Source organism: Abrus precatorius, unplaced genomic scaffold (genome assembly GCF_003935025.1).
Source record: "Abrus precatorius isolate BTA unplaced genomic scaffold, Abrus_2018 Scaffold11, whole genome shotgun sequence".
Classification (NCBI taxonomy): Eukaryota; Viridiplantae; Streptophyta; class Magnoliopsida; order Fabales; family Fabaceae; genus Abrus; species Abrus precatorius.
This window is the reverse complement of record NW_020874303.1, coordinates 21,280,646-21,302,866: the sequence shown is the minus strand read 5'-3', so window position 1 is coordinate 21,302,866 and position 22,221 is coordinate 21,280,646. Positions and strand designations below refer to the sequence as shown.

Below are 22,221 nucleotides of genomic sequence, written 5' to 3'. Positions count from 1 at the left end.
TAACACTTCTATTTTTAAGAAAATTCAGATTTGTAATAGCACCACCTGCAAGAGAAAAAAAAATTCACAAAACCACCAATTTGGGCTCCTTGGAAGGTGTCTTTGTTACATCCTCCAACCTACGCATTCTTATCATTCGCAACCAGACGAGCAAGTTAAAAAGATGAAGTCAAAACCAGTAGAATATTACAACAATAAAAGAATGGCCAGCGAAGAATAAAAACACTATTGGATATTTGTAATTATTTTGTAGTGAAATTTGAACATAATGGCGTAAACCAAGGTAGGGTTGTTTGAGAGGATAACATTTGAAAGAATCCATTCAAGGTCCATAGAAATTCGTACACTGCCATTATGAATCTGATGCACTGTTATACCGAGCTTTGCTTTAAGTGGATCCTATCCCTATCATTGTCTTATCGCCATAGACGATTGTAAGTTCTAGAAATTATACAACTTAAATCAATTCTATTGATTTTTGAAACAGAAACTGAAATTCAGTAAATCAAAATTGATCTCCCCCTTTCATCGGATTAAATTACCTCCCACAGCTTACAATCAGTACCAAAAGAATTCATGTTAGGGGTAACAAGCCTCATAATGGGCTTTTGAAAGTAAAATTCATCTTAAAAAATTCTATATCAGCAGGCTTTATTAACTTAAACATGTTCCTGAGCAACTATTACATCTGACTAGGAATTTAATGGTATACATATCTCTTTCATAAAATGCCTGGTCTTGAGTGTAGAAAGTGTTTTGTCCACCAATGAATTATTGCAAGTGAATCCTCTTCAGAAGCATCTCTACCGCAAGAGCAACGCAAAAAGAATGCATCATCAGCATATGGATATAAATTTTGGCTGCTTACACCTCTACTATAAAAATTCTTTTGCAAGTACAGAAGTGGCTCAGCCAGCAAATCTCTGCTCTGGGCCAAATCAGCCTAAAACAATTGGAGAAATACACGTATTGAATTGTGCTCCAAATCAAGATAAACTCTGGATGCAATCACCCTTTACAAAAACACGGGCTCAGACCAGCCAAATTCAAGGTCACTCAATAGCTCTGTAAACTCATTGAAATTATGACTGGAAAGATCCTTGAATCCAGTGCACCACAGCCTTCAACTAAACAAGTTCCTCTTCAGTATATAACCCAATTAACAAATATATGATCTGTCCAAGGTAGGCTTTTAAAGGCAGTTCAACTCCATTTAGCACCACTAAATGAATTTTTCCTACTTTTCTTGCTGCTCTTTTTCAAAAGCACAGATGCATGGTTGATATCATCAGAGGAATGGGTATCCCCTTTTAACCATAGAAGAGCCTCAGCAGCAGCAGCTTTTTCTGCTAATTTTTTGCTGTTGCATGGCTGACCAACAAAATTCAAGCCATTGAATATGACAGTAGAACGGAATTGATTGTTTTTCAGCTGCTTTGTTTTGTAAGTTGGTGATTCATGTCCAGCCCTGTTAAGGAATGTTTGAAGCTGATTTTTAGAATTATCACTCCCAACTCCACCGCTACTTTTGGAATTTGTTTCCTTCTTTATTTTTGGTACGACCTGGCGACCAAAGACAAATCTACCATCACACTGATCCTCTGATACCAACAATCTAACTGCTGAAAGAAGCTCATTATGCGATTGAGTATCCAACATGGGATCCAGAAGCTGGAAAAACAGAGAGAGAATAAAGTAACTATTCAGCGACTTGAAGAGTGACTGAAAGTCAAAGGAAAAATGAGGAAGAGTATGAATTGAACTTACTTTTCTCTGTATCAGTTCTTCCAGTTCCCTCTTTAAGCTTAAGCAAGTCTTGGCTAATTCTGGTTTCATAAAAAACTCCAAATAGCCTCCCAACATTTTCAGGTGACCATCCTGTCAAAAGAATCATATGCCAGGGCAGAATAAGTAGTCAAAATGAAACTTGCTACATACAATCAAGAACAACAAATCCATGGGAAAAAAATGAAGACAAAATAAGGTAGGAACTTACTAGTCCACCTCGGGATACATTCCCACCAAATAAGAGCAGCACTGAATCAGATATGCCAGTTGAATCCCTAAGGAATACTGAATTTACTTTCACCTTTTCATTAAACACTAACCATGGGTATGGAATTTGGGGTACACCAGCATTTACAGAGCTCTACATGATGCAGCACCAAAATTTTAGAACTTCAATGGCTTATATATTTCCCCAATTAAAACTGGGTCATAAGAATATAAGAACTGAAGAAAACATCAAATATTTGAAGAGAAACTTACAGCATATAGAAGAACCTGGCCATCCTCCATTGTTTTCAGTGCTATGGACTTGTCTTTGTTCTGCACAACAAAAATTTGTACAACCTCACATAAAAGAGAATGACACAAATTGCAACTAAATTATAAATAAGGCATGATAATATTCTCTCCATATTTTGACGAGATTAACCTTTACATACCTGAACACACTCATACAGATATAATAATATACATATATTACTTAAATAGAACAGAACTTCATGCAGAAGCATGGGGCTAACAAAATTGTATTCAAGTTATTGCCAACATTTTTACAGAAAAAAAGACCAATTTTGACGGGAAATAAAGCAACAAGAGGATGATATGTGATAGTCGTGTGGAAAGATTTATTATAATATAGAATACAATTTTGGTACTGGTAGTCCTAATTTTAAGTTTAACAAAGAACAATTTGTCCACCTAATTGCAATGTTATTGTTACTTAATGAAATCAAGTAACACCCCCCCTCGCAACAGAGTTATATCCAGCTGTTGATATGCCAATCCTCTTTCATTTTTATTGATGTGACATTAAATTTGATGAAATGACATTTTTTTTGCTGTTTGTGACTTTGTTGATGAGGATATGATGTGGCAATGATTGAAAAGTGTCATCATCACACAAACCATTTAGAGAACTTAATTGCATCACTTCGACAACTGAGAGCATAGTTGCAAATTAAATGCAAAACAAAATTGAACTTGGAGAAAACTAGGGGGGGGTGTTATAAGTGTAAGCCCATATGGTCCATACATGCCCTTGTGTGTGTTACACAGACATGTTACTTTCATGAAAATTCCATGAGTGGAAATAGAAAATGGGTTTTACAGACATAGCAATACATATACAAGCACACATTGCCCCAAATATAAAATAAAATAAATTAAAAGTGAAAACTAAATTGAAAGGACTTGTAGAGTGGATTACCATGACAGAGGATATTCCAGGAAACAAACCCGCACAGATGACAGCACGGAGAAGATGCTCTTCATGACTCCAAGTATTGTAAGTTTCAGAATTGTTATTGACCAGACCAATATCTTTGAGCAAGTAAAAGAATTGCTTTCGAAGAGAGTCAATGGCCTTAAGTGTTTGAGAAGAAAGAAAATTTCGCCAACAGTACTCATAACCAGCTTGTTGTGCTTCAGCATCTTTCCAACCCTCATAAGCCCGGACAAGTGCAAGATGATCACTATAGTCACGAGCAGCAAATCGGGCCTTGGCAGACTCAGCAAGCTGCATAAAACTTACACAGAAAACAATTAAATACAAAGCCAGGCACCTCTCTACCTAACACAGACTTTTAACACATTGATTATGATAAGTGTGATCCAGGCTAATAATGAAGACAACAGCAACAACCAAGCCTTATTCCACTAGGAGGCTAATAATGAAGACACAATGACATTTTCATAATGAAAAGTGAACCATTACAAGAACCCCAAAAAATTCAATATAAAGCCATATTTACTCAATGGGATCAACCTAATCAATAAACAAAACAGCATGAATCCATGAATTTGCTAAAATGATAATATTCTTGAAAACAACCGGTCTCATTTGATAACATCAAAACTAATAAAATCCACCACCATTTCTATGATGAGGAACATCCAAGTTCAAAAGACAAGGAGGAGGGAGTAGGAAATATCAGCAGTAGTCATAACAGTAACTCACATCCTTCTTGTCAGATGGCATCACAAATGGATCTCTTACACTAAGACCAGCAACAACAGTCATTATAGGATCCAAACAGTTTAAGATAGCTCCCAAAATGAGCATTTTGCCAAGTTTGGGCTCTACAGGAAGCATTGACAATTTGTGCCCTGAAAATTAACAACTCAATATAAGCAGTAACTCAATGGAATCAACCAAATACTAAATTATAAAGGCTTGGGAAAACCTATAATAGGAGAAAATTCTTTTGATAAAAAATGGCAGGAGAAACAAAGACCATGAACATGAAGCAATAGTTATTTTACCTAAAACTGTTAAATTTTCGTTCTCATCTAATGCTCCAATAATCTTCAAATATTCAACAGCATTTTGAACCTGCAGAATGAAATTAATTGACAACATAAGAAATTGAATAAAAGAACACTGTGCATAATGTATTAAATTCAACACATACAATGCCTGGGAAATATATTCAAATAGTACCCATCACATTTCAAAACATGTTCCCAAAACGTGCAATGAATTTTACCGATAGAGGCTCTGGTGGCTGCAGAGCTTTAGATAAAAACTCAGAGATGCTTCCAAGTTGTAGACTTTTGATTTGTAGACATAAGGACTGCAACGGTGTTCTTAAGAGCTCTGGCAATTGATAGTCAGCAAAAGCATCATATACACATCTGGGATAAAGATGGTAGCATTCACCAGGCTGAACACGACCAGCCCTTCCTCTTCTCTATGAAAAGAAATGAAAAATTTCTGAGTAACCAGCTCTAAATGTTTAATAGAAACGCATAATCTGGGAAAGAAAACATTATGAAGCTGTATATGGACGAGGGAGTCATGTATTGTAGCTTAACTACTCAAAACATGTAGGACAACTTAAGAGCAACAACAATTACATGTGAACAACCATTATAGTCCAACTTCACAAATCCATCAAAACATTGGGCATGAGCATCTGACAATTGACACAGTTGTACTACAGTCTAAAATTATTAAAGAAAATATCCTAACAAGACTGAAAAGATTGACACAAATATTGTTAAAATTCTGCCCTCCAGCATATATGATAAAGAAAAACGACATATCTTGTGTATCACACAAGACAAACCATGATTTGAACTTTCACATTTGTCATCAACTCTTAGGTTCTAGACATGGAGAAAACTTCAGCCTTGATGAAAAATTACATTTACAATTAAACCAAGCCAGGCATAATCCCATTTGGCTCAATCAAAAAGTGAATTTCCAGGAAAACAAGTTGGAGCAAGGTCTTTTCTAATGGTGTATCCTGAAAACTTCTTAGGTATTCCTCTAACCCCTTTAGTTGAACTAGCTTCCATTGGAAAGGAAATATAAAAAGTATTTCTTAAATAATCCAAACCACAAAACTAAGTTGAGCAATCACAAATACCTGCCGGGCAGCAGCTTTTGAGATCCAAGATGGAAGCAAACAAGGAGTGTTGTTTAATGCATCATATGATGTTTCTTTTGCTTTTCCACAGTCAACCACAAAGACAACATCATTGATGGTAATGCTAGTCTCAGCCATGTTCGTTGCCAAAACAATTTTCCTCACCCCTCCTTCAGGATTTTCAAATATCAACCTCTGCAGAAGAACAGGCAAAATGGGAACAAAACAAAGTTTATTATAAAACACATTGTAATGCATAAATGTGACTAGAAGAAATATGTGGTGAAATAGAGATGTGAGATCAACACAATAATTTAATTGCTTCAACATGAAAAGAAATCCCCTCCCCCCAAAAAAAATTGCACTAACTCCTGAAACAATCAATAACTGCATTAAATTTCATCACCAAATTGGAGAAATTAAATTCATGCTTGACAAGACTTCCTGAAATCATGTTTTCAACTTTTGATATTGGAATGTCTCACCTTTTCTCAAACAAACTGAAGAAGTGTTTCCAGAAACCAATAATGAAGCACCCATTTTAGTACAATATAATTTCAATAACTTCAGAGGAAGATAAAGCTAGTTATTAGACACCTTATATTAAATTGTAAACTAGACAATGACAAGAACTATCTACTGTGTTTGCTAATCAGTCTATTCTAGCAAGGTCACCTGCTCAGAGCTGGCCATGGAGCCATGGCATGCAAGAAGCAATACTCGGCTCGGATCCCCCAACAAAGGATGACCTTGGAGTTTATCCTTCAAAGAGTTTATATCATCCCAACCAGTCATAAAAACCAAAACGGCACCTGGCCTTTCATTCTTAACAATGTGACAAAGCACGTGTTCAATAAGGTTAAAACCAACTGAGTCAGGGCACCAGCAGGACAATGAATCTTGAGTGCGTGGACTATAACCCTTAAAATCTGCAACTTCTAAAGCATCCTATGCAAAATCACAGGGAAACAAACAGAATTAACAAAAAATTATGGACCTAAACAATGCAAAGCTTTCCAGCTCAACTTGTGTACCTCAACAGCAGAAGCAATCTGGCTCTTTCTTTTTTTGAAAGCTTGAGCTTGTTTCTGCATTTTCCATGTTTTTTCTTGACCATAGTCGTCAATCTGATTATAAGGTGTCAACCGATATCCAGTCCTTTCCAAAATATTCTCAAGAAAATATGCTCGAACTGGAAATGTAAAACCCTAGAAAGTGCACAGGTCCCCAAAAGATCAAAAGGAAAATAAGTTTAGCATCCTTCATATCATTTGTTAGCAAATATATATCAATTTGCCAAAGCAGCAAAATGTGCAATTGCTCAAAAAAATAACTATAAGCTGTCTGTTAGTTTACTATCTTACACTAAAAGGTTAATATGCCAAAGAATGTCAGCAAGAGGTTTTCTGTCAACAACTAAATTGTTGAACTGCTAAAGTGTACAGTTTTTCTTATTAAAAGCATATACAATCGTTCATCAAGAGATAAAAAAAACACCTCATCCATAAAAATGGCGTATCATTGATCATTGACAGGTTCATGATAAAATCGCATCAGAACAAATATAAATGCTGAAATACAATGGTATAATTAGACACACTAGGGTGGTGCAACTGAACATTAACACAGAGCACTGAAATGAGAAACCTGAACTTACCAGAATATGCATAGTTGGAGCACCATCAAAGTATGAAGAAAAAAGCTCAGCATTTAAGGTTGCACTCATCAAAATCAACCTCAAATCAGGACGACGAGGGAGAAGTTCCTTCAGGACAATGAGAAGAAAATCTGACATGTGAAAACCAGTGGTAAGTATCATATTAAAAAAATAGAACAACATTGGAATAAAACAATTATGTCACTACCTTCATTCATTCCACGTTCATGAATTTCATCAACAATAACATGAGTTACACCTTTTAATTTCCTATCAACAAGCAATCTCCGTAATAATACACCTGTGGTGCAAAAAAGAAGACGAGTATCTCTCCCTTTCAAACCCTCCAAACGAACTTTGTAACCAACCTTTCAGAAGGAAAAACAACCAGAAATTTTAAGTTAATCAGTAATGCATATAAGCTAAAGAATTTCAAGCATTAATAAGCTGAAAAGGTCCACAAACTAACAGATTCTCCCAATTTCTCCCCACGCTCTGCCGCAACTCTTTCAGAAACAGACATAGCAGATATCCTTCTGGGCTGAGTACAAATTATGTTACATACAGCTCCACGTGCAGCTTCAATCTCAGATTCTAATATGTATTGAGGAAGTTGTGTGGTCTTACCACAACCAGTTTCACCTGAGACAACAACGACCTGCAAATTTTCATTTATAATACCACTTAATATAAATCAACACTCAGCACAAACATATTGGGATTCATAGTCTCAACAAGAAATAAATATGCAAAAGAAAAAAGAATATTACCACTTATGTTACCCTTTATAAATTATTGTGTTAGGTCCCATGAACCTAAGTGGACAAGTCCAGTCCAACCAAGTCATGGGCCTTGGATTTTGAAAAACATATAGTAGGAGAAATACGAAGGAGCAAAATGTAAATTAGAGAGAGAAATTAATTATAAAGAGCAGATTGACATGTAATGTTTCATATAGTGGGGGGAAGAGTGAGAACGGGTCAATTATTTTTATTTTTTTTCTGAGTAGTGGGCAAGGGTGTGAACCTTTGTAGGAGCTTTGCTCTGAGTATTGCAGAATTGATTCTTCAGTATTTTCTTCTTTGTTAATAATACAGTTCATATCTTTTGATTTGGTCTTTGACATATTGTTTACTTTTTAGCTTTCAAATGTTACATCGATAAAAATACTATATACTTCATAGGAGTATGTTCTTGTAAATTTTACAACAGCATAAGCATAATGCACTATCTGTTATTTAATTTATAAGTTGTGCTGAAATTCCTAACGTTTTTTTATAATTGTTCAAAAATTTGTATTCCAGAATCTCTCTCTCCGTGTCCTCCAATTTGTCCTTCACCCAAATCTTCCATATGCCCACATGATTCAATATCTAATCTAGTTTGTTCCCATGCAAAAGCTCCACATATTTCAACAAGTAGTGTCATACAACAGCGATGTGCTGCACACTGAAAATAAAAGGGTGATTCAGCCCACAAGGCTCCCACCAATGGGGGTATGGTAATTAAAAAATTCGACTGGACTGGCTAGTATGAAAGGTTCAGCCGGGAAAGTCCACCAACAGTCCACTCCCATTAACCTGGTGATTCATGAACTGGTCAAAGAACCATTGAACTGGAGATAAGACCACACAAGCCAACATGAACCGGGCAATTTACATGTTGACCAGTTCATCTTCAGTTCTTCATTTTGAAAACATATTTGAGAGTGCTGCTACCAGGAGTTGAACGTGCTATTTCATTCATGATGGAGATGTTGAAGACCACTGCACCACTGTTGTCCTTTGAATTATTATACGAAAATTTATTTATTATAACATAACATTCTGAATAATACTTTATGCATGATTATCACACTACATTGGAATTATATTTAATTGAATATGTATTTATTTATTTTAATGGTATTTACATTTATTTTTCAATTCAACTCACACTAATGCACTATTATTGTTTTTGCTTTCCAAGACATATAATATTGTTTTTCATATTAATTTATTACATAATATATTATATAACAATATATATATATATATATATATATATATATATATAATCAATGCATTTATTTATTTTCACAATTAAACCAATAAACAGTGAACTAGTGCTTTCACTGATTTAACAACCGATCCAATTTTGAAAACAGTGGGGTAGAGTACAAGTGTACAGCATAACCCACTCAAGCAGAGAGATTGCTTCCAAGACCTGAACTTGTGACCTGCCAAGTTACAAGGCGCAAATTTTATCATTGCACCAACCCCAATCCTCACATTATGAAAATAGAGATAAAAACTTTGCAGTTGAGGTATAACCAATGTTGGTTGAGCATATCAGACATTGTTAAGAGAATAATATCCCGATTTGTCCCCAATCAACAACATCTTTCAAGAATAAGAAAACTTAACTCTAATCACAATAAATTATAAGTTAAACAGTAGTGTCTTATATAAAGGCTTGCTTGCTTGTTTTTGTCTTATATAAAGGATTGTACAAGAGCATTGTATCCAAATCCTTTATTTATTTATTTTGTGGTTTTTGTTTTTCTGTGGCAGAAGCAAAAAACTAATCACTAAGGGAAATAAATTACAAATCACAAAGGGAACCATTTTTCCTATTTCACCTGATTCTCTGAAATGACTCTCAAAAATGCATCCTTCTCTTTGAATGCAGGAAGCCTTCTACGAAATTCCAGCATCTTTTGCCCTTCAGGAGACTCCTATACATTAACCAGCATCTGTTACAACATTTTTAGAGGATAAAACAATAAAAAAGGAAATCTAAGTAAATACAGAAAAAATCATTGATATAAAAGATCAATACACAGCTTCCATCATTAATTATCAAGGTAAAACCTGATAACATGAATCACAAATATAACAATCTAGAACATTCAATCATTTCCCAATAATTGCAATCAAATAATCATATTACCATAATTGATTTAATTTGTCAATAGCTTTGTTATTCATTAAAAATGCATTACCAAATTAAAAGATATACGAGCCATGATAAAGATCCACAGCCAAACCTTATGTCCAACAACAATAATAGCTTTATCCCATAAGGTGTCAACTACATGGATCATACATGCCATTAAACTCAGTCAACAACCAAATTATCAGAGATATTGTTCACCATAACATCTCTTTTAATAATTTATTCCAAAATTCTTCTTGGTCTCTCTGTACCCCTTTCAATGGCCTATTTCGCATATGATCAAACTACCTTAATTAAATCATTTCCTTTGTAGATGTTACACCAATTTATCTTCATATTGTCATTTCATATCATGTCCTTTCTAATGTAGTCACATATCCATATTAACATTATTATTTTTGTTATTCTTACTTTTTTATGTGTCTTTCAAAACTCAACATTCACTACTATAGAAAATATTTAGTCATATAACAATTCGATAAAACTTCAATTTAAACTTGTTAAATACTCTGCAATTATAAATAACACCCAATACATTTCTTTATTTCAACCATTTAGCTTATATTCTATTTCTATCGATAACATCTTTATTAATTATTAGTCAATTTGTAAAATTAATCCCCAATATTTGAACTTAGAAATCTATGGTATGATATGACTACTTATATCTCCAAATCATTACTTTTTTTTTTCTTTTACTAAAATTGCAATGAATATACTCTATCTAGCAAGTGAAAAATCTTTTATTCCAATGTCTATTTCCAAAGCTCAAGTTAACCACTTCCCTTGATTCTTCAATCAGAACTATATCACTCACAAATAACATACATTTATGGATAATTTTTTGTACATCCTTAGTAAGCATTTTCAAGACTAAATTCAATGACACAAGGCTAAGACTTTATGTAAACATATATATCATTATAGAAAATTCCTTAGTCATACCCCCAAGTGTTCTCATACTCAAGGAGTTCTCATGCCAAACCCTATGTCCATTTTTAAAAACTTACAAACGCTATATATATGTACTAGAAACATGGCTGCACTATAAAACTTTTACAATTTATGCTGTCATAAATTCACACCCACACTACGAATGTAGCCTAGGTCAAAATATTAAAATACAAAATTGTTGAATCCCAGCTGAGACAGCAAAAGGAATGCACTTCAAACTGGATAAGTAAATAAACCTGCCAATCCTGTTGCTGATGACGCAGTTGCAAACTTCTTCGTAGAAGGATTTTCTCCTTGACAACACTATTTTGGGTTGTGGGCTCAGTCTGCTCATAAATTCCTTCATCGGCAGGAATGCTTCTAGCATCAATTGATCTATGTAAGGAATCATCCAAAGAACCCAACCTGTTTGTAGCCTTTTGTGAAAGGTGGGCAAGGAGATAAGTGTCTACTTCTTTATGAACACCAAATGGTAACATTACCTGCAAGAGCACAGAAAAAGCAGTCAATCAGAATAACTGCAATAGAGGACAGAGAATTTACCCAACATCACCTATTTATAGTATTAAAACCATAAAGCAAAAATATTCACTTTGCATCCTAAATTTCAGAATATCACAATATCTATTGACAACTATTACATTGTTTGGTGCTTGGAATTGTGCTCAAAATTTAACATGGGAATTGGAATTGATATTGGGACACTAAATTCTTGATTTTCTGTCTGTTATTCATTCAGACCCGGAATCCCAATTCCTTATCATATTCCAAAAAAGCAAAAATATTCACTTTGCATGCTTAATTTTGGAATTATCACCTGCATTAAAGAAAACAGTCTTAGCCACCAAAGTTCAACACCTTGAACACCATGTTAGTCTCCAACCTCTCTACAGCCATTTGCATCACTATTACTATTTTTTACTGCCACTGCCACCAACCCCCTCTCCTGTGCCATCACCAACACAACCCCCAACCACCACAAACTCCTACGACCAGCACCACCAATAAGGTATTGCATCCATAAATGTAATTCTAAAGCTTAATTCCAAAATATGCTGGTGGATAAGGTATCCTCTAAAACTAGTTTTCTTGACAAAAACTGTTGGTCCTCCAGATTCATTTAGTAAATTAAGGTTACGCAAAAAAATCTAAGGAAGAGGAGCAGGCTCCTTCTCCTTTATACCATAACATAAAACAACTTCAGTGCAAAGTAATAAATACCTCTCTTTGTGGACGCTTATCATCGAGATCAGGGCGGTAATTTGGCAAAGGTGCCTTGCTAAACACAACAACTCTTGAATACTGCCGGCTGCAAAAGTAACATTCATTCAAAATTGCAATAAATTAACAAAATGCACGAAAAAGACGCTAAAATTAACACAGTTACCTACCTATACAAACCCATCCTAGTAGCTAAAGTTGAAAGTTGCTCAAAATCGCGACGGTCTTTTTTCTCTCTGGACACAACTTCTTGTTCGTCTTTGTTGCGAAGAAGCATAGTCAGCTTCCATCTCCACTCATCAATGTTTTCAAGTGTTGACTCCCCCTAACAATAATCAACACCGACCAAAAACATTACTCAGCACAATAGGAATGCATATAATAGCGAAGAGATGAATCATGAATGGAATGGAAAGTATCGAACCAATTGTTGATAATGAGGATGAGAGGGAGAAGGGCCGAATTCGGCATCGGAATCGTCACTGGACGGGTCCTGATAGGCAAAACGACCATAACTGGAGCTGTGTTGGTGCCAAAACGGCAAAGTAACGGGCCTCTGTTTAAGCGTGCCGTTTGAATGGAGGCGAAGCGAGGCAGAGAAGGACGTAAAGCGAGGGCGAATGGAAGTGCGGTAAAGAGGAGTGGTGAAAATGGAGGGAAGAGAAGGTCTGACAGAAGTGCAGTTGAACCGCGACAGGGCTCTGAATCTGATGGAGCCTTGGAATATGCCTGAATATGGCGTAGGCATGGTGGTGAGTGGTGAAAGGCTCAGCTGTTGCAGAGTTGAGGATGCACTGCGCAGACACAATTTTGCATCCCTAACCCCATGCTCTTTATATGTTATCTTTTTTATATCATTATTTCTTATTTAAATATATTTTTTTCTTTTCTGTTATAACATTTTTATTTCCTTATGTAAAAATTTCTAAATCAAATTTTACTACCATAATTAAAACTGTAAAATTTTTTATTGGTTTGTATTAAAATAAATTGTACATGATATGAATATTAAAGGACCTGCTTATTTTTCTGTTGTCTTGCATTTCAAATGCAGAAACGTAATTTCAGAAGAGATTATTATATATATTTTTGTTTAAAACAAATAACTCTTTTTAAAAATAACACAAATATGTTCTAAAATTATTTAATTTTTATTTATTTAAAAGAGATGAACAATGATGAAGCAAATAAGCACTTAATTATGTACAACTGTGTATAATTTTTCTAGTATAGAATTAGGGTGTTTATGTTCATGTATTTTGGATAAAATAACTTAATTTCCCATCAAAAGAATTGAGTTTTTGTCCCAAAAGAAAATAATTACTAATTGTGTACTTAATGTCAATGTTTCAGTGAATTAAAATTCTCAAGTCGTTTAGTTTTAAATAGACTTATATAAAAGAGTTATATTTTTCTTTTAATTTTCTAATGAATAATTAATATAATAAACTATAATAATTTTGTCAAGAAGTATAATGGATTAAAATAACTAATGTAAAATTATCTATTAAAAAGTGATGAATAATTTTGCGATGATTTATTGTTGAAATAAAGTAATTATAATTAAATAAATTATAAATTGTTTTACTTATTTTATCCTAAATAAATATATAAATTTATTTAGAAAGAAAAAAGGTAAAATAGTTAAACAATAAAATAAAAAAGGCAAAACCCCTAGTCCCTAGACTTTGCTAGAAAAGCGTATATTGGAAACGAAAAACTCCACTCTGAACAACAAAACATCACTCTCCTCCCTTCCTCTTCACACTCATTTCACAAAGCTAGGGTTTCCCATTTCCCCTTTCGTTTAGGGTTTCGCATTAACGCTCTGCAATCACCAATGGCGGCAATCGCGGCTCCCCAACAGCGATCCTCTAAGACCGAGTCCTACGTCGACAACAAGCGCAAGGAAGACATTCGTCATGCCAACATCGTGGCCGCACGCGCCGTCGCCAACGCCGTGCGCACCAGCCTCGGTCCCAAGGGCATGGACAAGATGATCTCCACCTCCTCCGATGAGGTCATCATTACCAACGACGGCGCCACCATTCTCAACAAGATGCAGGTCCTTCAGCCCGCCGCCAAGATGCTTGTTGAGCTTTCCAAGTCTCAGGACTCCGCTGCCGGTGATGGCACCACCACAGTCGTCGTCATCGCCGGCGCACTCCTCGAACAGTGCCTCCTCCTCCTCTCCCACGGCATCCACCCTACTGTCGTCTCCGACTCTCTCCACAAAGCCTCCATCAAAGCCGTCGAAGTCCTCACCGCCATGGCCGTCCCCGTCGAGCTCTCCGACCGCGACTCGCTTGTCAAATCCGCGAGCACTTCCCTCAACAGCAAAGTCGTCAGCCAGTACTCCACGCTCCTCGCGCCTCTCGCTGTCGATGCTGTCCTCTATGTCGTCGATGCCAAGAATTCCGATATGGTCGACCTCCGTGACATCAAGATCGTGAAGAAGCTTGGCGGCACCGTCGACGACACGGAGCTCGTGAAGGGGCTGGTGTTTGACAAGAAGGTGAGCCACGCTGCCGGTGGCCCCACGCGCATGGAGAACGCCAAAATTGCGGTGATTCAGTTTCAGATTTCGCCTCCAAAAACCGACATCGAGCAGAGTATTGTGGTGAGTGATTACTCTCAGATGGATAGGATTTTAAAGGAAGAGAGGAGTTATATTCTTGGCATGATTAAGAAGATTAAGGCCACGGGTTGTAATGTGTTGTTAATTCAGAAGAGCATATTAAGGGATGCTGTTACTGATTTGTCTTTGCATTACCTTGCAAAAGCTAAAATTTTGGTGATCAAAGATGTGGAAAGGGATGAGATTGAGTTTATTACCAAGACTTTGAACTGTTTGCCCATCGCTAACATTGAGCATTTCCGCGCCGAGAAGTTGGGTTACGCCGATCTTGTGGAGGAGGTTTCTCTTGGGGATGGCAAGATTGTGAAGATTACTGGTATTAAGGACATGGGAAAGACTACTACTGTGCTTGTCCGTGGATCTAACCAGTTGGTGATTGATGAGGCAGAGAGGAGTTTGCATGATGCTTTGTGTGTTGTGAGGTGTTTGGTTGCCAAAAGGTTTCTCATTGCTGGTGGTGGCGCCCCGGAGATTGAGCTTTCAAGGCAACTGGGTGCCTGGGCTAAGGTGTTGCAGGGGATGGAGGGTTACTGCGTTCGAGCATTTGCTGAGGCACTTGAAGTCATTCCTTACACTTTAGCAGAGAATGCTGGTTTGAATCCAATTGCAATTGTTACTGAGCTGAGGAACCGTCATGCGCAGGGTGAGATTAATGCGGGAATCAATGTGAGGAAGGGTCAGATTACAAACATCTTGGAGGAGAATGTGGTGCAGCCACTGCTAGTGAGCACGAGTGCTATCACCTTAGCGACAGAGTGTGTGCGGATGATCTTGAAGATTGATGATATTGTAACAGTGAGGTAGAGTTGATTGAAAAGTGAGAAATTTGGAGAGGAATTGAATTATCCATCATCTTATTTCTTTCTTGCTTTAATTATATGTTGGTAGTTTATGTTCTTTCTAGTGACTTTGGTTAAGTTATTTTGATTTACTTTGGCTGCTTCTGTTATTTACAATTTTGAATGTCCTCATGGATTGTGATGCTTGCTGAAGTCTTCAAACCTTTCTTGATGTGTATTTTGAGAGTTCATCAACAGTTGATAATTTTCCTGATTGCCACTGCTATTGATTGTGTTCATGTATTTTCCTTTCCTTAGCCATACTTGTTTATGTGACTTTTTTGTTGAATGGGTGCTTTGCTGATTATTTTAATATCTTGAAATTGTGATGGGTTATGTATACTTAGGTTGTTATTGTAAGCATCACACAACTTTTCATTGTTTGTGGAATGATGAAACATCGTAAGTTATATCTGAAGAATCTGAATATTTTTTCTTTGGAGAATCCGTTGCTTTGGAATAGTGATTGTTGAAAAAGAGAAGGGACACTACTAGTGACATAGGGAACTCCTATTCCATTTAAGCTGAATTAGTCCTAATACCTATTATATTCACGTTTTAATTTGTTTACTATCTCAATACAGGCGGAAATGGGGGCCGGGGGGTTGTTGACAGGTTTTCTTCGTTTAAAATCGTTAAATAATTTTTATGATATATTTTTTATACTAAAAAGTTTCTTTTTTCTTTTAACTATTATAATTTTATCACATTTTTTCTACTTATTCAAATAATTAAAAGTATTTCTTAATTTTTAGCTATCGATCTTTTTTCCATTCTATTTTTACTTTTTTATTAATTTTTATCTATTTTATCCTTCATTTAAACAAGCCCTAATCCTTAAACTAAATGCAGCTAATAAACTGGATTATAGGCCTGTTTAGTATCACTCGATTTACGTGGAAGTTAAAAAAACCTGGTGCTGTTTATCGTCCATTGCAAATCTTGCTAAACTCATATCTAACCATTCATTTACTTAATTCAGTTGTCCGAACAGACAAACAAATCGGCGTTATGTATTGGTAGTTGTGCCTATACTTATTACTAGAACGGATATTTGCAAGATTGTATCTCTTATCAACGGGCAAATGCATCCATGCACTGCATCAACTCTTCTATTCTCTTCCTTCCTCAGCGTTGAGTAAAGCCTTAATAATGGTGCCTTTTGTGTTAGTCAAATTCATTTTTGGTCTGGTCAATCGGTGCCAAAAGCCTTATAAATAACTTTTTGCAATAAAAAACAATCCACTTTCAATTTCTTAATCAATGCATTATTAACATGGGTTAATATTTACACTTTTTTTTTCATCCTTGATTTTGCTCCATGGGACTAGGTAGAGATCAATCAAGATAAGAATTGCATCAATAACCCTGTGATGAAATTTGAATATAATACTCCTAGAATATGATATGAATTAACGAAGGCATGGATTACAAATATTGGTCCACTCATGATAGAATAGGTGATATATATGTGTGTATGTGTGAGAGAGAGACATTTTTTTAATGTGTATAAAGATATATAATATAATAAGTTTTTACTAAAATACACGATTTAATGAAAGAATTTAAGCTATGTCTCTGAAACTGGCAACGGCAACAGCAACAGCAATACAAAATGACCAAATGGCTAAAAACAAGTAAACATTAACATAGTGTAAAACTATGTGAAAATCTAGTAGAATTTTAAGGAGTTACTGGTTATTTTAAGCTTGGCATAAAACCTGTCAAGTATATGGTGTTTTAAAAAGTGAGCTCAAAAGGAATATCACACTGTATGTAGAGCTTGGACAGTTAAAAGCCCTCCATTTGGACTTTGCTTAAGAATACTACAAACGAATTGAAGTTTGTGATGATGCTGGATGAGAGGAAACCGGATGCCCTTGAATAAAACATTCCAGTTTTTCTATTTCACCCACTGAAGAAAGCCATTCGGTAAGAATCTCCATGGTTATATAATCAGGTCTGCATGCATCTTCAATCATTTTGTCCATGATTTCAAATGCTTTGTGCAACATTTTCTTATCCCGAACCCCTTTGAGAATAGCATTATACGTGGTTGTATTTGGTTGAACCCCCTTTACTTTCATGTCATCCATCAAAGAAACAGCCTTTTCTACATTGTTATTCTTGCACAGAGCATCTATTAAGATGTTGTAAATCGCAGTGTTGGGAGGAACCTTAGATGTAGAACACAATTCTCCAAAAAACTTCATGGCCTCACCAACACTATCATTTAAACAATATGCATGTATAAGTGCTTCATATGTAACAACAGCGGGCGCAAGACCCTGTTTAATCATCCTTCTCATCATCTTACTGGCAGTTTCAAAATCTCCAATTTTACAAAGGTAGGAAACCAAAGTGTTATAGGTGACGGTATCAAGCTTAACTTCAGTCTCTTCCAATTTATTAAGCATTTCGTAAACTCTTTCTGGCTTCTTCTCCTTACAGAATCCACTGATGAGGACATTATAGCACGCCCTGTCAAGACCAAACCCAGCCTGTTTCAACTTTGACACAACATCACTGGCATCATCCATCCTTCCAGCAATGCTTAAACCAGATATCAATCTATTGTAAACAATTGCATCTGGAGAGCATCCAGAACTCAACATCTCTTCAAAACACTGCATCGCTTTATCACTTTTGTTCACACGACATAAGGCAGATATCAGCACAGCATAAGTAGCAACATTTCCTTTCAGGCCCTTCCCTTTCATCTCATTGAAAAACTCCACTGCACCTTGTACCCTACCATGTTTGCACAAACCATGGACCAACGTATTGAGAGTGACCACATTTGGCTGTACTCCTTCCTCAATCATCTGACTAAATAGCTCACAAGCCTTATCGATGTTACCAGCTCTACAGAACCCATGAATCAAGCAATTATATGTAAAAGAATTAGGCCTAATTTTATTCTCCGTTTTCATCTCTTGCAACAAACTCAAACCATGCTCTTCCCTCCCAACGTTACAAAGTCCATCAATCAAGGTATCAAACAAAACCACATCAACCTCAACTCCAACCTTATTTCTTTCTCCTTTGCCTCTGAACTTATCAAAAACCTCCAATGCTTCATCAATCCTCCTAGCCTTACACAAATGATTAACAAGAATCCCAAATGTCACAACACTTGGTCGTATCTTCATTTCTTCCATCTCTGCCATCAGTTCCTTCATCCTCTGAATATCTCTCTCCCTGCCTAACCCCATTAACAAAGCATTGCAAGATGCAGCTTCAACTGCACCACCCAACTTCATCACACCGTGCAAAAGCTCCCACGCCACACTGTTCTTCAACTTCCTACACAACTTAGTGATCATATTAGTAAGCTTAGATGCATCAGGGAAAACCCTATGCTCACATAGCTTGGTAACCAACCCCACAATTTCCTCATCAGCAATGACTCTTCTATGGCACTCTCTCTTCACCAACTCCCCAAAAACAATTTCGCCCGTGAAATTATCAGGTGGAAAATCAGAATCCGGTTCAAGCATTTCGTCGAGAACATGGAGCGCGTCCTCGACACGACCCGAATTGAACAACGTTTCGATTAACCCGTTGCAAAGTCGAGAATTTTTGGAAGAAGGGTCGAGCCCATTGAACAGAAGAAGCGAATCCTCCAACATTTGAGCCTTGTCCAAGCATTGCAAAAGAAGGGAAGCAGATTTGGGAGTAAGAGGGATACTACAAAGGTTAGATTTTCGGTAACTGTGAAGCATGAGAAGCTCAGTTTGCGAATTGGGGTAGCGAGAAGCGAGCTCGAGAGCGCCCTGGAACACAGAAGATACGAGGTTTTGATCGTGGAGTTGTGGTTTGTCTCTGAGGTAATTGAGAAAATCGAGGATTTTGGGAATGGAATGTAGGCGATGAGTGATTTGGAGGATTTCGTGAGAGGAGAGAGGCGAATCGTCGAAGATAAAGGGATGAAGCTGATCGTAGTTCCATTGATTTGTTGGATGTTGCAGAAGCTCCACGACTTGGGTCACTCTCCATTCGGCGTCGTTGTGAGAAGAATGTGATGGTGAATCGCTGTGGCAGCGCCGCAGAATGGAAAGCGTGGACGGTAGCTGCCGGTGGCGTAAGAGTTTTGATTGCGTCAACATTGTTTGGAAAAGATGAAGGCGCCGAATAATAACATGGGCAGATCTCCTCCCGGCTAAAAATTCATATTAACTTTTTATTTAACTCATTTTATAATTTATTACTTCAAAAAAAGGTTGAAATTGAATTTAAAAATTTTTAATCTTATGCTAATGAAGATTTTTTTAAATGATAATAATAATAAATACAATTAAAACAATAATTACGTCTATTTTAATTTAAATTTTAATATTATTTTTTTACTTATATAAAATTTGTAATATTAATTTAGTTTTTTTAATATTATATATAAATTTTTAAATAAAGAAAGATAAATATATATATTATTCTTATAAATGGGGCTAACTACCTAACTAAAAAGAAAACTTAGACAGCAAATCTAGACTATAGAAATCCTAAAAAATTCAATCTTATGAAAAGTTTTAAAGAAAAAAGAGTTATGTCAAAAAAAGAAAATGGCTGTCCAAGATAAGCACCTAATTTAGTCAACCAATCAGTACTCTAGTTTGTTTCTCGAAAGAATATGACTAAATCAAATAAATTTAATATTTTTTTAACAAAACCTTAATTTTGCTAATTACAAAATAGAAAGGATGAAAATTACTCTGAAGGTTAACTAAGAGGGATATAACTACTTTGAAATCACATTCTATCCAAATAACTTGAATGTTTCTTTTAATGACCAAATTGAGGCCTTAGAGTTCAGCAACAGTTGGATGACAAGCATCTATATTTTTGCATAACCCAGCTATAAAGACATCAACAGAGTCTCATATTAGGCCACCACAACTAATAACACCCAAAGAACAAAATATTGATCCATCGTTATTAAGCTTTAGGTGACCTTCCAAAGGAGGCTGTCACTTCACCATGAAATCATTTCCCCAACTACTAGCAATCTGCTTTTGATTTGGCCTACAACAAGAGAGAAAATAATCAACATTAATGAAAATTTTGTAAAACAACTCTTGATCAATTAAAAGGTTATTCTTGAAAATAAAATTATTTCTGTTTTTCCACATATTCCAAGAAACTACCCCAAAAACTAAACTCCAATGAGGATACAAAGGGAAATTTTGTTTGGAAATATTAAAGTCTAGCCAGTTGGATAAACCAAGAGTGAAAAACTCCATCCACCTGCCAGAGGGAAGGATTTAATTTCAAATATTATTGGCCACCCAACAATCCCTAAGACATGAATTATAGTTTTAGGGGCCTCCATACATCTAGGGCAAAGAGGAGAGAAAACCATTTTGTGGAAGACCCTTTCTTTGTTGGTTAAAAGCTTACCACGACCAACTTTCCATAAAAAAGTGGTAATCGAGGAGGACCATTCTAATCCCAAATCAACTTAAAAGAATTATTATAAATAAAATTATCTTTATTTATATCAAAAATTAGACCATAAGCATATTTGATTGAAAAAGAACCATTACTAACAAATTTTTAGAAGAACTTATCTTGATCATTAGTTAAAGCAGGGGGCTAATGAGAGAAAGCATATTACAAGTAAACTAGGGGAGGATATCCCACAATCTCTTATAATCCGAATGACCTTGATGGTTAAAGGTAGCAACTAGGTCATTTAGCTCTTCTTCAGAAATTGGATTAATGGCACAGCCAGACAATACCTAATGATTATTGTAACACCCTCTTTTTATTTTTCGGTAATTTATATTTTATTTAATATTAAGTAGTATTAGAGTGTATTTAGAAGAAAGTATAAAGAATTTTTGGAAGAATTTTTGTGTAGGAAATCTCGCTCAGGCGAGGTAAATCTCACCCTAGCGAGACTGAGCGTGCAAGAATATAATGTTACAGGACTATCTCGCTTAAGCGAGATGCTTCTAGCTCAAACGAGATAGGATAAATTCAGCCAAACTGTCACCTCACTCAAGCGAGAGTGATCTCACTTAGGTGAGCTGAGATCTTACTCAAACGAGATGGGTTGCTCATGTGAGGACTCATAGGAGAAATGTCATGCTCTCTAGACGTCATCTCGCTCAGGCAAGATGGAGCTCGCTCAAGCGAACTTATCAGAAAATAGTGGGTGAGACCACTGTTTGCATATCTCGCTCAAGCGAGATATCCGTCGCTTAAGCGAGCTGTTCCTTACTAAAGCGAGAGCGCGTGGGCTGAAGGGTATTTAAGAGATTTTCAGCATAAAAATTTCATTTCATTCCAAACTTACGTTTCTCTCTCAGTTTTCTCTGAACTCTCTCTTCATTTTTCTAAATAAAAGTCACATAAACTTTGATTTCTTTTCAAATTCAAGCATGGACATTGAATCTAAACAACTCCAACTAAGTTTCTCCAAATTAAACTTTGTTTTCTTTGATCGTTTTTCATGTTTTTGTTCTTTATGGATATCTTTTGGTATTCAGGAGAACTTTCATAGTTAAACTCTAATCTTCGTCTATATCTCTTGTTGTTTGCAATCTAAACACTAGCAAGTGCACTAGTATTGCAACAAGTAATGAGTAATTTTTA

General features: G+C 35.9%; 3 protein-coding genes across 3 annotated transcripts; 1 reads left to right on the top strand and 2 right to left on the bottom strand.

The window, feature by feature from the left end:
• Positions 1-220: 220 nt before the first annotated feature.
• LOC113856549 (DExH-box ATP-dependent RNA helicase DExH3) lies at positions 221-12,967 on the bottom strand. Its single transcript, XM_027488404.1, has 19 exons — positions 12,572-12,967; positions 12,318-12,472; positions 12,148-12,235; positions 11,163-11,408; positions 9,656-9,751; positions 7,505-7,693; positions 7,244-7,403; positions 7,036-7,166; positions 6,413-6,586; positions 6,054-6,326; positions 5,379-5,573; positions 4,494-4,697; positions 4,270-4,339; positions 3,965-4,113; positions 3,215-3,523; positions 2,269-2,328; positions 1,997-2,149; positions 1,768-1,878; positions 221-1,671 (listed from the first exon to the last, which is right to left on the bottom strand). The coding sequence occupies exons 1-19, from the start codon at positions 12,893-12,895 to the stop codon at positions 1,204-1,206; spliced, it is 3,555 nt and encodes a 1,184-aa protein (XP_027344205.1). The 5' UTR covers positions 12,896-12,967; the 3' UTR covers positions 221-1,203.
• An 869-nt stretch (positions 12,968-13,836) lies between these two features.
• Positions 13,837-16,031, top strand: LOC113854444 (T-complex protein 1 subunit delta). The gene has a single exon (XM_027485418.1). The coding sequence runs from the start codon at positions 13,988-13,990 to the stop codon at positions 15,587-15,589; it is 1,602 nt and encodes a 533-aa protein (XP_027341219.1). The 5' UTR covers positions 13,837-13,987; the 3' UTR covers positions 15,590-16,031.
• A 1,104-nt stretch (positions 16,032-17,135) lies between these two features.
• Positions 17,136-19,741, bottom strand: LOC113855092 (pentatricopeptide repeat-containing protein At3g61520, mitochondrial-like). Its single transcript, XM_027486563.1, has one exon. It carries the CDS (start codon positions 19,731-19,733, stop codon positions 17,451-17,453), a length of 2,283 nt encoding a protein of 760 aa, XP_027342364.1. The 5' UTR covers positions 19,734-19,741; the 3' UTR covers positions 17,136-17,450.
• Positions 19,742-22,221: the final 2,480 nt, after the last annotated feature.

Bases quoted from the DNA above. Each gene is read 5' to 3' on its own strand.
- LOC113854444 (XM_027485418.1), top strand. From the start codon at position 13,988: ATGGCGGCAATCGCGGCTCCCCAACAGCGATCCTCTAAGACCGAGTCC.
- LOC113855092 (XM_027486563.1), bottom strand. From the start codon at position 19,733: ATGTTGACGCAATCAAAACTCTTACGCCACCGGCAGCTACCGTCCACG.
- LOC113856549 (XM_027488404.1), bottom strand. From the start codon at position 12,895: ATGCCTACGCCATATTCAGGCATATTCCAAGGCTCCATCAGATTCAGA. The intron at 7,694-9,655 runs GTGAAATAGGAA...GAAAATTTGCAG, and splicing joins GAGTCATTTCAGAGAATCAG to GTCGTTGTTGTCTCAGGTGA. The intron at 1,672-1,767 runs GTAAGTTCAATT...CTGTTTTTCCAG, and splicing joins AAGAACTGATACAGAGAAAA to CTTCTGGATCCCATGTTGGA.